The sequence below is a fragment of the Scardinius erythrophthalmus genome (genome assembly GCF_964197995.2).
Source record: "Scardinius erythrophthalmus genome assembly, chromosome: 7".
Classification (NCBI taxonomy): Eukaryota; Metazoa; Chordata; class Actinopteri; order Cypriniformes; family Leuciscidae; genus Scardinius; species Scardinius erythrophthalmus.
Genome location: NC_138227.1, coordinates 44237327 through 44251550, shown reverse-complemented (window position 1 = coordinate 44251550; position 14224 = coordinate 44237327). Strand labels below are relative to the sequence as shown.

The 14224-nt window shown below is 41.2% G+C and overlaps 1 protein-coding gene across 1 annotated transcript; it reads left to right on the top strand.

Moving 5' to 3' along the window:
• The first annotated feature begins 361 nt into the window (after positions 1–361).
• On the top strand, positions 362–4977 carry neu4 (sialidase 4). The gene is made up of 4 exons (XM_081371317.1): positions 362–392; positions 1253–1465; positions 2260–2515; positions 3844–4977. The coding sequence occupies exons 2-4, from the start codon at positions 1265–1267 to the stop codon at positions 4704–4706; spliced, it is 1320 nt and encodes a 439-aa protein (XP_081227443.1). The 5' UTR covers positions 362–392; positions 1253–1264; the 3' UTR covers positions 4707–4977.
• The last annotated feature ends 9247 nt before the right edge of the window (positions 4978–14224 follow it).

The following is a 14224-nucleotide window of genomic DNA, read 5'->3' as shown; positions in this document are numbered from 1 at the left end:
TTTAAAAAATATTATTATTATTATGTTTGTAATTAATTTCATTTCATTATTGTAAAGCACCTTTGAACAGTCTTGTGGTTATATGGTGCTAAAGTGACAATGTCAATATGGCCCAAGCCAACCAACCCGTTTCCCCACATAAAACAAAACACCCCAGGCTGAATAGATGTACAGATGTAATTTTGGATTGGCTTTTATTTTTTGAAAAGTCAGGCCCACTTCTAGGTCAATGCACAAACAGCGAACATGGCAGTGAATGGATCACCATCTGATAGTCTGTGCTATATAGGGCACTAGTCACAGACTAACACGAGCACTTTCTCACACTTTCAACCTCTCGATCTCACACATCCACGCATCTGACACTCATCTCATGACACTGCCTGTTTGCTGTAAGTACTCTTTTTGTGCTCTGGTGTTTATTGTTTATTACGTTCTTTTTAATATTTTTGAGAAAATGAAAACATGTTTAACACAATTACCCAAAAGCAAAGACTGTGAAACAGCTTGTGCTCGTCCACACCAGAAAGTGGACATTGTAGACATGGGTGTTTTTTTGTTGTTGTTGTCTTAATAAGAGACAGACATTTTCTGTTTTATTTACAGTGATTATTGAAATTATCACAGCAAGTGAACAACTCGTTTTTGTGTATTTCATACTAACTATGGTTGTGATGAACAAACTATTGTGAAGAAAGAACCGTTGCCTTTTCAGCTGCGAGTCGAGTTAAAAGCCTTTTGTAAAAATGCTGACGTGAACTGTGCTCTCTCTGTCCAACTGTCTTTCTTTTAACACAATAGTCCTCACTGAATGTCACACTTTCTGCATGTTTTGTGTGTGTCAGCACTTTTTTTTTTCTTTTTTTTTTCACCAAGAACTTCAGTAGCTTTACTTCCTTGAAAGTTGGAAGACTTTAGGAACGTTTTTCTTTGTTTAAATGACTTCTTGAGTTCATTAGTGAAACACAGCAGGAGATATTCAGCAGAATGTCCATGCTGCTCTTTTCCAGGTTCTGAAAATCAGACGGCAAGCTAGAGCTGTCAAGCACAAAAAAAGCAAGTTTAAGCCACCATGCAGTGAACATCTTCTCTTCCACCATTGTCACTTCTGCATATTCATGATGTGATTATTATTCATAACATAATAGCCGCTATACAGTGGAGGGAAAACATTTATAGGGTTCACTATTGCAAATGTTGAGTTTGAATTGGTACATGAAAACGGGTACTGACTTGAACAATTTATTTCTAGTTATGTGAGGCTATGGGGTCTCCGTACTTCCCAGCACGATCCACGCTCTTCCAGCAGGAGCCGAGTGGAGTCACGTACCGCGTGCCTGCTTTGATCTACGTTCCTCGCTCCAGCTGTTTCTTGGCCTTCTGTGAGGAGAGACTGACTCCGGCAGACGCTCAAGCACATCTGCTGGTCATGCGCAAAGGCAACTTTTACAAAAACTATGTGGAAGTAAGATGCGTTCTGACATATGTCAACACTGTTATAGCTATTAACCCTCTGGTGCTCTTCGCGTGTCGGTAAAAAATGGCCGAATGTTTTATTTTTTTATTGTGAATGAATGTGCTAAATTTTAGTTTGGTTATGCTTTTTATTTAATTTTTTTGTATTTTTAGGGGATTTTTTTTTTTACTAAGTTATATTTACGCTGTATTTATAATCTATTTATTCACTTTTTGAGCATAGACCTGAAAATTACATTTTCAACATAAACTGTCGTAAATCTTGAATGCTTAAATTTGATCTCTTTTCAAAGACGACACTTGTCAGATTATTGCTGAAGTGAAAAAAGTTTTAAAAAGTGAACTTAAAAAAGTAATAGAATTTTACATGTATTGTTATGAAAAATGCACAAAAATACTACAGTATGAATACTAAAATACTAATACTAAATCACATTTACTCTAAAACTGCAAGAAAACCAAAGCCATAAATCTAAACAAGTTGTGCTCCAAATTTGAGCTTGCAAGTAAGATTTTGTTTTGCTGCAGTATCAAACATTTCCACTAGAGGAAATTTGTCTCCCATTAATTTCCAATATGCTCATTATTGACCGCGAGGAGCACAAGTGTGACTATTTTTCACAGGACCATTTAATATGTTCAAGTCATGTCTATGCTTTTTTTGTGATCACATAGCAAGTGCCAAAACCTTTAGCAAGTTTCGTACCAAACAGCACCAGAGGTTTAACCGTATAGATTATATGTTTTTTCATAATCAAAGAAGCATCTTCTCTCTCTCCTCAGTGGAAAGACATTGAGGTGTTGAGTAGCGCTCGACTGGAGGGCCACCGCTCAATGAACCCTTGCCCCGTTTATGATGAGTTTACGGGCACCATCTTCTTGTTCTTCATCGCTATTCTGGGTCACACCTCTGAGTCTTACCAGTTGATCACAGGGAAGAACGTGACACGGCTTTGCTATGTGTCTAGCAGTGACCAAGGGGACACCTGGAGCTCCGTCACAGACCTCACCAGGACGCTCTTAGGGGACACCATTAAAGGTAAAGTCTGATACGTAAAGCCAATGTTAAAATAGTCTTTCTTTACCCAGATTAAAAGGTATAGTTCACCCAAAAATGAAATTTCAGTCACTCTTCTGCGGAACACAACTGGAGGTTTTTCAATGAATGTCCTTGTTGGGTGAATTCAACTGAATGGCTATACATTTTGGTTCACATAATGTTTCACATCTTCATTTTTGGGTGAAATATTCCTTGGTCAGATTGTAAACAGTGAAATGTTGTTTGTTTGATCAGCCCATCATGTCAACTTCTGACACATGGTGGGACTTTGTGTTTGTCTGATCAATTACATTTTTTCAATTCCTTTTTGTGATGCCAGTGGATGCAGAAATTATAGACTGCAGTCTTAAGCCCAATTCTCACCACACCGACAGACACAGGGTTGGGTATCAAATTTTAACGATTCTGATTCTACTTATCGATTCCGATTCTTATCGGTTTCCTAATTTAAATTCCAATAAGGTAAAAATAAACCTTAGATATCATTCACATTTATTTTAAGTCTTATTGTAAAACATTTCATTGTGGCTGAATACTATGAACAAATATCAACAGGCTAAAGAACACTTACACAAGGAACTTTTGCCTATGGTTAAAAAAATACCATAGAAAAACAACTAATCTAACTAATTAAATTTCAAGCTTTATTAAAGACTCAATAATTAAAATAGAACAAACAAAAAATGATCAATCGCAGCAAATAAATACAACTTAACAAATATATGTTTGAAATAAACAGTTTTAAGATATTTAGGTACACAAACTAATCAAAGGTAAAATAACACTGCACTTTATAAATAAAATATAAAGTACAAATATAGTTACAAAAGTTATTCAGTGAAGAACAGCAAGTGAATTTTCTCGGTCTTTTGTTTGATTAGTGTTATTATAGAGACGGCAGCAGGAATATTAGGCGGCTGTCACTTTAAGAGCTGCACGATATACTGTTACTCGTGGGCAGCGTGTCGCGTCTCATATTAAAATGCACACAAAGGAATCGATACGAGGGATCGAAATATACATTTTATAACAAGTATCCGATTCCTGACCTCAAGTATTTTCGATTCCCAACCCTAACACAGACCAACGGATTACACCACGCCACTTCAGACACTTCAGACATCATTCAACATGTTCAATGGGCGAAAACAAGCTCTGACAAAACCCAACAAAGTGTCTGTCAGTACAGTGTGAATTGGCCTTTAATTTCCACATGTACACAGCTTAGTTTGATATTTTGCACGAACATGATGTCACATGTTTTTAAAATAATGAAGAAACCCTTGTGTGTGTTTTATTGCTGGCAGAGTGGGCCACTTTTGCTGTGGGTCCAGGTCACGGGACACAGTTAAAATCTGGAAGGCTGATAATCCCAGCCTATGCCTACCATATTGACTGCAGAAATTGCTATGGCAGGAAGTGCAAGACTTCGTCACACTCGTTTTGTTTTTATAGTGACACTCATGGAAATGTGTGGCATTTTGGAGAGGCGCTGTCCGCGCCAGAGAGCGTGGAGTGTCAGATGGTGTCGGTAGATGAGGAAGACGGACTCAACATTTTGTACTGCAATGCCCGGAGTGTATCAGGTTGCCGGGTACAGGCCGTTAGTTTTGATAAGGGAGCCGTTTTTCAAGACGGCCAGCTAGTGCAGAAACTAGTGGAGCAGAAAAATGGGTGTCATGGCAGTGTGATTGGATTTCCAGCCCCAGTCTACCAGCTTGGGCAGTCCCAACACTATCTGAGACAGTTGAGGTCCATCTACAGCCCACCAGCTGTCAGCATATCCCCGGCTCTGAGCTCTTCACAGAACTTCCTCCCTCCAACATGGGTGGTTTATTCTCATCCCACGCGCTCGAACGCCCGCCGAGACCTGGGAGTTTACCTTAGTCTTCTGCCACGAGACCCAGACAGTTGGTCAGGACCGTGGATCATATACGATGGCCCTAGTGCATACTCAGACTTGGCTTATGTTGAGCTGATGTCTGCTGATGCCCCGGCGGTTGCCGTCTTTGCCTGCCTGTTTGAGAGCGGCACAAGGACGGCTTATGATGAGATTTCCTTCTGCATCTTCACACTGTATGAGCTAATCGACCACCTTCCACACAACAACCAACAAAGAAGAGGGTTCGAGAAGAGGCACAGAATCTGGGAGCGCTGCTTTGTCTGCTGATTCCATGCGTAACAGAGTAGATCTATCTATCTATCTATCTATCTATGGTAGGGGGGCGCTGTTACGCATCTTCTAGTACAGAATCTCCTGATGAAAAAACAGTTGAAGAAGAAGCAGTAATAAAAGCACTGCTTATGCACGTTGTGGTCTTTGAAAAAAAAAAAAACTCAGCTTTTTGTTAAACAATTAGCTTTTTTTTTAATTAAACTTACCCACATTCAAGTGTTGATAAAAAAATGCATTAAGCTAGAATAAAATGTTTTCTTTGTTTAAAAGCAGAGGCTCTGTTTGTTTGTTTTTTGACATATTGTGTGTTCAGATATCCATCCAACAGAATATTCTGTTAGAAAGAGTTAAAGGGTTAGTTCATTCAAAAATTATGTCATTTATTACTCCCCCTCATGTCGTTCCAAACCCGTAAGACCTTCGTTCATCTTTGGAACAGAAATTAAGATATTTTTGATGATATCCGAGAGCTTTCTGACCCTCCCATAGACTGCAATGTCATTTCCACTTTCAAGCCCCGGAGAGGTAGTAAAGACATTGTTAAAATAGTTCATGTGATTACAGTGGTAACAGCTTCCCTGTTCTACGCCAGAACGCCACCTCACTATTGGCCAGCTCCTGGGTCAGAATCACACGCATGTGTCTGGTGATCACGTGACCAGCGTCGGCCAATAGTGAGGCGCCGTTCTGACATAGAACCAGTTCATTCACCAACATTCTTCAAAATATCTTTTTTTGAGTTCCACTGAAGAAAGAAGAGCATACAGATTAGGAATGATATGAAGGTGAGTAAGTGATGACAGACCTGTCATATTTGGGTGGGCTATCTCTGTAATGTTTACCTGATATTATAGCATCTTATCACTGCAAGATGTACTTGCCTCTGAATGAACTCCAAGTAGTGGCTGCTTCCACTTGGTACTCAATTGTTAAGCACAAAATAGCAAACGAAGAGAACAGCAAATGCAGAGGACATATCTGGTAGGTCAGCCTCAGGAAAGAGGACTCTGCCTTCAATTGCCAGCATCCTTTTTTTTTTCTTTTTCTTTTTTTTTTTTTTTTGCTGTGTAGAACTGAATCCCCTAAAAAAATGTTTTAAATAATTAGATTTATAGTGTTTTAACTTTGCAAAACATTTCACATTTGAATTTGGTGTCAGTGACAAAATGTAGATGGAGCTTTTCTCATTAGTTTAAAAGGATTGTTTACCCAAAAATGACAATCATCATTTATTTCCCTTTGTTATTTAAAAATGACAATCACTTAGTTACCCTTGTTATTCAAAATTTATTTGAGGAGATGTCAAGCAGAATGTGTTAAAATATTTTATCTATTCTATAGAAAAAAATTGCAGAACTAGTTTAAATACTATAAAAGCCAGATGTGTTTTAAGGCCTTATGGCCTGTGTGACTGTGACGACAAAGGTCAAGATGAGAAGTTTGTGCAGCCACTGAGCAGTTTTAGCTTAGTCAGGGATTTTCAAGTAAACGACAAGTGATGGTGAAAGAATAACACCATTGTGAAGAGGTGTCACGTGGAACTTTCTTGCCTCTGGGAAGAGTTGATTGGAGATTCCTTGGAGAATGTTACATTTTGCCTATTGGAAAGAGTTGACCATCAATTGGCAGAATGCCACAATTAGAGAGAAAGGCAGAAGATGTAGAACTTAATGGCGGGAAACAGGAGTGGTGAATCTTACCAGACGTTATGTCCCTTGGTTATTTTGAAATTACAGATTTCTGGTTATTCTGATTTTGGAACTCCGGAACTCTTGAGCTTCATTTGCAAAAAAAAGATGACTTTTCTCCACAACATAAAATTGGCGAGCAACAGCCAGGAGTGGTCTGAGGCCGATGTCGATGAGAGCAGTGGCCTGCTGGACTTGGCAGATCACGCAAACAAGGGCACCTATGAGGTAAGAGCAATATTTTCTTATTTGCGTGGTCTGCTGAGTCAAACCTGTGGTCGGAGAAAGGGCCCCACCAAAACAAATCTACAAGAATAGAGGAGTCCCAGGTTTCAAAATATGGGCTTGCGTAGTGTAGATTAGGAGTGCTATTGCTTTGGGGCAGCCAAGGGTAAGTAAGAAGCCCCTTGGATGACCAAATAATTAAATCCACAATGTCACAAACACAGCAATAAATCCCACTAATCACCATAAACCAAAAGAAAAAAAAGAATAGTCAAACATTCGCTCACATTTAATGATGCACAGATATCATTAAAACCTTTTCATTTATGGAGTCGAGAAAATAGATATGAGAAAATGTATTTCATTTAATCAAAAATACTTTGCCACGAGAAAAGACAGTAACACGCATAGACCTTCACTGCTTACCGGATGCCTCCTTTGGGCCGATTGAGCGTGGGCTTACAATAATAATAAAAAACAACAACATAATTTTCACTAGCATCTGCTAACAATGCTTGTGAAAAACAGTTGACACCTTTTGAGAGTTGGAGGCCATTTGTCTGGAGACTTTATTACCTTTTGTTTTACTTCTTTGGGAATGAGACCATTGTACCCATTTTTTACAGAGTGAAATTCCTTTAATTCTTGTTCCCTGTGCTTATAGTAGCCTACACATAACAGCCTATTGCAAATAGACTACTGTACATATTTTACACAATATAGATACACAAATAATATGAACTGCAACGCTAAATGTGTGAATCACAATCATAAAAAAAAATATATAGCTGCGAGCAGCGATTGCGGGCCCAAGCCGGTGGCACCGCCACCCTGGTGCCTTTAGTTACACTAAAGTCGTGAAAGTCGGGATAACAAAGCTAGAACACAGTAAGTAACATGTTTACTTCGGTTTACCTTGGTATTAACCCCCTGGGGCGCGATAGGTTCGTTTTTTTCCTTATGAGTGCAAAAAAAAATATAAAAAAAATATACATTTTTATCTTATATGCTTGTGTTATACATCAATCGATCCTGTTTAGTGTGTATTTTTTTTGTGTATGCTCATAATAAAAACAAAGTGTTGTGCTTTTCGCCAAATAAAGAAAAATAAACATGATGTGAGTGCCTACTCTCCGTCAGTGAAGTCAATTCTGAAACGCGTCCGAAAATGAACTGTAACTCAGCGAATACTCAGTCAAACAGGCATACAGGCACACAGGTATGAAGCTTGAATTATCTTCTTTTAAATGAAGTATTTTTTATAAAAAACAAATATTCAGTTTATATAATATGTATGTAAAGAGAGAGATGTCAGTCGTTCTCATCTCAGCTAATTAAGTTTTAATGTGACTCCGCCTATGGAGTCCGCGCTATACAAATGCAAATGTGAGGCGATCCATACAAACCTGTGAAACGCCCACATCCGCTGGATAAGGCCGGTGACACACTGGATGCGTGGCGTGACCCCTCATTTACACTGCACACGCCTGCGGCACATTACGGCTGCGACAAGGTTTTATTCCGTCCTCCACGCGGTGCCAACTCACACCAGGAGCATTTCAGAAGCGACTGGATGCGCGAGACCACGTGATTTGCCTGTCAGACTGGGTTTTTCTTGATTTTTGAGTTTCTACCATACAGTCTATGGCTTCTACCAAGGATATGGTGTGTAATACGTTTGGGAGTTTGCACAGGGTGTTTATTTTGAATTTGACAATGTTTTTTTGACTTTTATTTTGTATTCCCGGTGCGAAATAGACTAGGCGCCTATATTTAGCGAAGCGACGCGGAGAGCCGCTTCTGGGAAGCTTCTGAAACATGCCGCGTCGCGGCCGGTGTAAACACAAGCATTGACTAGAATGGGCGCGATCAGCTCCGGTAGCCGTGTTGCAGCCGTAAGGCCGGTGACACACTGGATGCGTGCCGTAAGCGTCTCAGCTGCGTGGCATGTCCGTTTTTATTTCGGCTCCCATGTTAACAGGTTAGAGCTTGCACACTGCGTGCGTGACACGCGCGTCTCAGGCGCGGCTTGAGCCGCGCGGAAAATGCGTGCATGCTAGAAATAGAACCAACGCCTATTTTTCACGCGACAAGCAAGCGTCTTGGAAGCGTTTCCAGGCAAAATTGAATAGGAAAAGATGTTTATATGACATTTTGACACAAATACATATTAATAAATGTCATTTTGATGTTTGAAAGTGTCTAGGGTTTGACATAAATGCAAATAAATGCAATTTAAAAAAATATTATCGATTTTCAAATACTGCACCTGTCAATACAGAACGAAATATTCTATAGTCTATATTGCCGTCAACACTGCCGACGTTGTCTTTGCTGCTATATATTTATGTTTAACATGAAGTATAGGCCTTCCACAACTCTCTCCCCATGTGTCAAATATATCACCAATATGTCACCTAGCAGCAGCAGCGCCGCGTCAGACACGCTTCTGGTGTGCAAAGACAATGAAAACGCGACGCAGCCGCAACGCAGCTGACACGCAACAGAAACGCCACGCTCACGCCACGCATCCAGTGTGTCACCGGCCTAATGCGCTGCAGACGTGTGCGGTGTAAATCAGGGGTTAATGAGGGGTAAGCGTCTCAGCTGCGTGGCATGTCCGTTTTTATTTCGGCTCCCATGTTAACAGTTTACCCCCAATTTCCACCAACTGCGGAACGGCTGCGGATCCGCTCCGGAAGGGCGGCGGAGTCAATAGGTTTCCATTGAAGTCAATGTGTGTATTTTCACTGGCTGCGTTCCGACTCCGGCGATCCGCAGCCCTCCGGAGCAGATACGCAGAGCTTCTATTTTTGCCGGATGCCGGAGAGCTCCGCAGCACTACAGGGCAGAGTGCGCAGGACAGGAAGTTGAGCAAAAAAACAGAACAAACCAAAACAAAATAAAAGATCCGGTTTATTTTCTAAATAAAATACACCGTGATCATGGCGGATCATATTTCCCTACACTACACCTTGAAAACGTCATAATATACCGTTCCAAATAACGTTCTGTTTATAGAAACTATATATCGCGCGGTCATACGTGAATTAGCAAGATCTCGTGGGTCCTCGTGACTTCAGCTGTCAGTCATGGACGCAGCCGTTCCGCAACAAATCCGGACCTGGTGGGTATTGAAGGACGACGGAGCACGGAGCCGAAACGCAGCGGAGCCAATCCGCAGCTGTTCCGCAGTTGGTGGAAATCCGGGGTTAGAGTTTGCACACTGCCTGTGCGATAACGCGTGCATGCTAGAAATAGAACCGACGCCTATTTTTCACACGACACGCAAGCGTCTTGGAAGCGTTTCCATGCAAAATTGAATAGGAAAATCTGTTTATATGTCATTTTGACACGAATACATATTAATAAATGTCCTTCTGATGTTTAAAAGTGTCTAGGTTTTGACATAAATGCAAATATAAATGTAATTTTACAAAATATTATCGATTTTCAAATACTGCTGTATTGAATGAACAGCTTTTGGCAAACTCTATTGCTATACTGAGATGAGGAATATATACTGTATGTGTTTTGTCAAAAATAAAGTCATCAACTAACTAATAAATCCTTTACTTTGAAATAGGTATGATAAAATGTATACTTAAGTTTTGAAAGACGTTGACTAGTTTTGAATAGATTACAACGTATGTATGTGTATGCATATATATATATATATATATATATATATATATGTGTGTGTATATATGTATGTGTGTGTGTGTGTGTATATATATATATTTTTTTTAAATATATATATATATATATATATATATTTTTTTTTTTATATATGTATATGTGTGTGTGTGTGTGTGTGTGTGTGTGTGTGTGTGTGTGTGTGTGTGTGTATATGAAGAGTTCAGATGCAAAAGCCTCTAAATGCCATCTGAAATTTTCTTCTAGAATGATAATTTTTATGAAGCTTGTATATTTAAGTTAGCTATAGGTGACACACCTGAATGAATGGCTCATGTGAACTACTAAATATGCATGATGCTGTTGGAGCATTTACGCCCCATCCGCATATTGGCTTTCCAAACTAAAAGTGTTTCACAAAACTTAAATCAATGTATTGTTTTATGTGAATGATTAGGCAGGATGATTTTCACATCATTTTGAAGAAAAACGACGACTTCCATTAGTCAAAAGTCTTATTGCCACATATTTAGTATGTGTGTTGTGGCCTTATTTCAGAAACTTGAATTTTTAGTTTTTTCGATAACCATGCATAAACATTATTCTCTCAAAAATGAAAACATGTACATACATGTGGCTCACATATTATGGTAGTCCTGTTTGTGCAATATAGAGTGAATTTACACCTTTGCCATTAATATGTTTATAAGCAACTGAAAAAAGCACAAATGTCAGGACATGTCAGAACATCTCAAGGACCCCAAAAACACCCCAGACCCCAGAGGGTTAAGTCATTTTGACACTCGTTTCTCTGAAACGGGACAAAATTGAACCATGAAACTTTGTCACAAGACAGAATAGACTTCACAAAGCCCATTTCAGGCCTTAACTCAATATTAACTAAATGGTTAGTTACTGCACTTTGCCTATGTACGGCAGTACGACTCCCTAACAACAAACGCTTTCTATTAAAACTAGTGCCCGCCCATTCTGTTAGAGGCCAGCGTTTGGTGACTGTACAAGTGTACGCAAGTAACCCAATCCTTCATCAGCCAGGCTCGCTGGTCTAGGGGTATGATTCTCACTTCGGATGCGAGAGGTCCTGGGTTCAAATCCCGGACGAGCCCAGCAGTTTCAGCACAAGCAGCCAGTTGGCTCATTCCTCTGCAGCACTGAGCCGAACTCAAAACTGTTGTGCTCTTGAAATCCTTGCTGCTGCTTGTGTTCATTTGTACTATAACTTAGCCAAGATTTTATTTATTTAGAAAAGGGACATTGTATATCAATCGACATTCATGAATGTAAATGTACCCAAATTAGCCCGAAGGCTAGTTTTCATCGGTAGTGAAAACTAGCAGCCAGTTGGCTCCATCCTTTTGCAGCACTGAGCCAAACTCAAAACTGTCATGGTTTTGAAATCCTTACTGCTGCTTGAGTTCATCTGTACTACAACAGAGCCAAGATTCAGCCAGATGACAAGCGATTATTTCCTTGCACAGAACGTACTCAGAATCGCTGTCTGCCAGGGAGTGCGGCTCCCTAACGACAAACGCTTTCTATTAAAACTAGTGCCTGCCCATTCTGCTAGAGGCCAGCGTTCGGTGACTGTACAAGTGTACGCAAGTAACCCGATCCTTCATCAGCCAGGCTCGTTGGTCTAGGGGTATGATTCTCGCTTTGGGTGCGAGAGGTCCCGGGTTCAAATCCCGGACGAGCCCAGCAGTTTCAGAACAAGCAGCCAGTTGGCTCCCTCCTTTGGAGCGCTGAGCCAAACTCAAAACTGCTGTGAAAAGGCTGTTTGTCTTCATCTGTACTAAAATTCAGCCAGATGACAAGTGTTTATTTCCTTCACAGAACATACTCAAAACCGTTGCCCGCCAGGGAGTACGGCTCCCTAACGACAAACGTGTTGTATTAAAACTGGTGCCTGCCCATTCTGTTAAAGGCCAGCGTTCAGTTACTGTACGCAAGTAGCCCAAACCTTCGTTTATCAGGCTCGTTGGTCTAGGGGTATGATTCTCGCTTCGGGTGCGAGAGGTCCCGGGTTCAAATCCCGGACGAGCCCTCTCACCTTTAGTATGAGTTCAAGGGTTCTCTGACTCTGTTTGCTTCTGCTGCTTTTCTTTATCAACCACTTCATATCTGGCCATTTACTGCAACCCACATAGTACTTGACGTCACGTTCTGCAGCATCAGAGGCTGATGCTTCGGCCAAACTGAACTTTTTGCAGGCCTGTAGATGCCGTAGTGCAGGGGTGCCCAACCCTGCTCCTGCCGATCGACTGTCCTGCACAGTTCATCTCCAACCCTAATCAAACACACCTGCCTTTAATTTTCAAGCGATCCTGAAGACGTTAATTGGTTGCTTCAGGTGTGTTTGATTAGGGTTGGAGATAAACTGTGCAGGACAGTCGATCGGCAGGAGCAGGGTTGGGCACCCCTGCCGTAGTGGGATTCAAACCATTTTATATCGCTCTTAATTGAATCACCGTGGCTCTTTTGCAGAAACGCTTAAGCACAGGTATACTTGTTGTTCTGTGGAGTTTCTTTGAACAAATTATCATTGACTTTTTGCAGCATCGGCTTAGAGCTAGCTCAACAAACACGCCCTAGGTGGGGGGCTGATGTCCTATGGTTCAAAGTTAAGCCTACGACATAGCCTCTATGAGGCTGTTTACATTTAGAGCCCGCCATTTTGGTTCTATGGTCAAAACAAACGTATCAATGATGTTTTTGTATGTCTAGATTCATTTATAGTTCATGACTCTTTCCCACCTGTTTTGTGTGTAATCTGCCTCTCTGCTTTCGTACGCAAAGCCTCCGTCGTAGGTCCGGTGCAAAAGCAAGAAGTGTCCTTTTCCCCTTAAGCCACTGGGCCTCTTGCGCAGGGTGCTTTGTGTAATTTCAGCCTGATAGGGCACATGCACAGGCAGGACAGAATGATGCACACAAACACCCAGCACAGCTATCAGAAGTTTGTGGGTTCTATGCTAATTCAGATCTTGCGCTCATCATGGCTACAGCGTTGCTTTGAACAAACCATCCTTGAATTGGCCCAACGGCCAACTTAAACAAAGCCCATCAAAGACGACCCAGGTGGGACTTGAACCTACAATCTCCAGCTCCGGAGGCTGATGCCTTATCCATTAGGCCACTAGGCCTTGTCTGGCAAGCTCTGCCTTTGATCTGTAATATGACTTCAAGTGGTTTCTGACGCTCAAACAACTACACTTTAGTATCTCGACGCCAGGTCGGGTTCCGTCTTTGAGGTGAACTTCACAGAATTTGTGGCGCCCTCCCGAAAGGCTTCCTTCCGACAGGGCTCGTTGGTCTAGGGGTATGATTCTCGCTTTGGGTGCGAGAGGTCCCGGGTTCAAATCCCGGACGAGCCCAGCAGTTTCAGAACTAGCAGCCAGTTGGGTCCATCCTTTTGCAGCACTGAGCCAAACTCAAAACTGTCGTGGTTTTGAAATCCTTACTGCTGCTTGTGTTCATTTGTACTATAACTTAGCCAAGATTTTATTTATTTAGAAAAGGGACATTGTATATCAATCGACATTCATGAATGTAAATGTACCCAAATTAGCCCGAAGGCTAGTTTTCATCGGTAATGAAAACTAGCAGCCAGTTGGCTCCATCCTTTTGCAGCACTGAGCCAAACTCAAAACTGTCGTGGTTTTAAAATCCTTACTGCTGCTTGAGGCCGCTCAAAACTGTCGTGGTTTTGAAATCCTTACTGCTGCTTGAGTTCATCTGTACTACAACAGAGCCAAGATTCAGCCAGACGACAAGCGTTTATTTCCTTGCACAGAACGTACTCAGAATCGCTGTCTGCCAGGGAGTGCGGCTCCCTAACGACAAACGCTTTCTATTAAAACTAGTGCCCGCCCATTCTGCTAGAGGCCAGCGTTCGGTGACTGTACAAGTGTACGCAAGTAACCCGATCCTTCATCAGCCAGGCTC

What these genes read in the sequence shown, in the direction of transcription:
- neu4 (XM_081371317.1), top strand. Translation starts at nt 1,265, where the DNA reads ATGGGGTCTCCGTACTTCCCAGCACGATCCACGCTCTTCCAGCAGGAG. An exon ending in TTTACAAAAACTATGTGGAA is followed by an intron (nt 1,466 to 2,259) that starts GTAAGATGCGTT and finishes CTCTCTCCTCAG; the next exon opens with TGGAAAGACATTGAGGTGTT. An exon ending in CTTAGGGGACACCATTAAAG is followed by an intron (nt 2,516 to 3,843) that starts GTAAAGTCTGAT and finishes TATTGCTGGCAG; the next exon opens with AGTGGGCCACTTTTGCTGTG.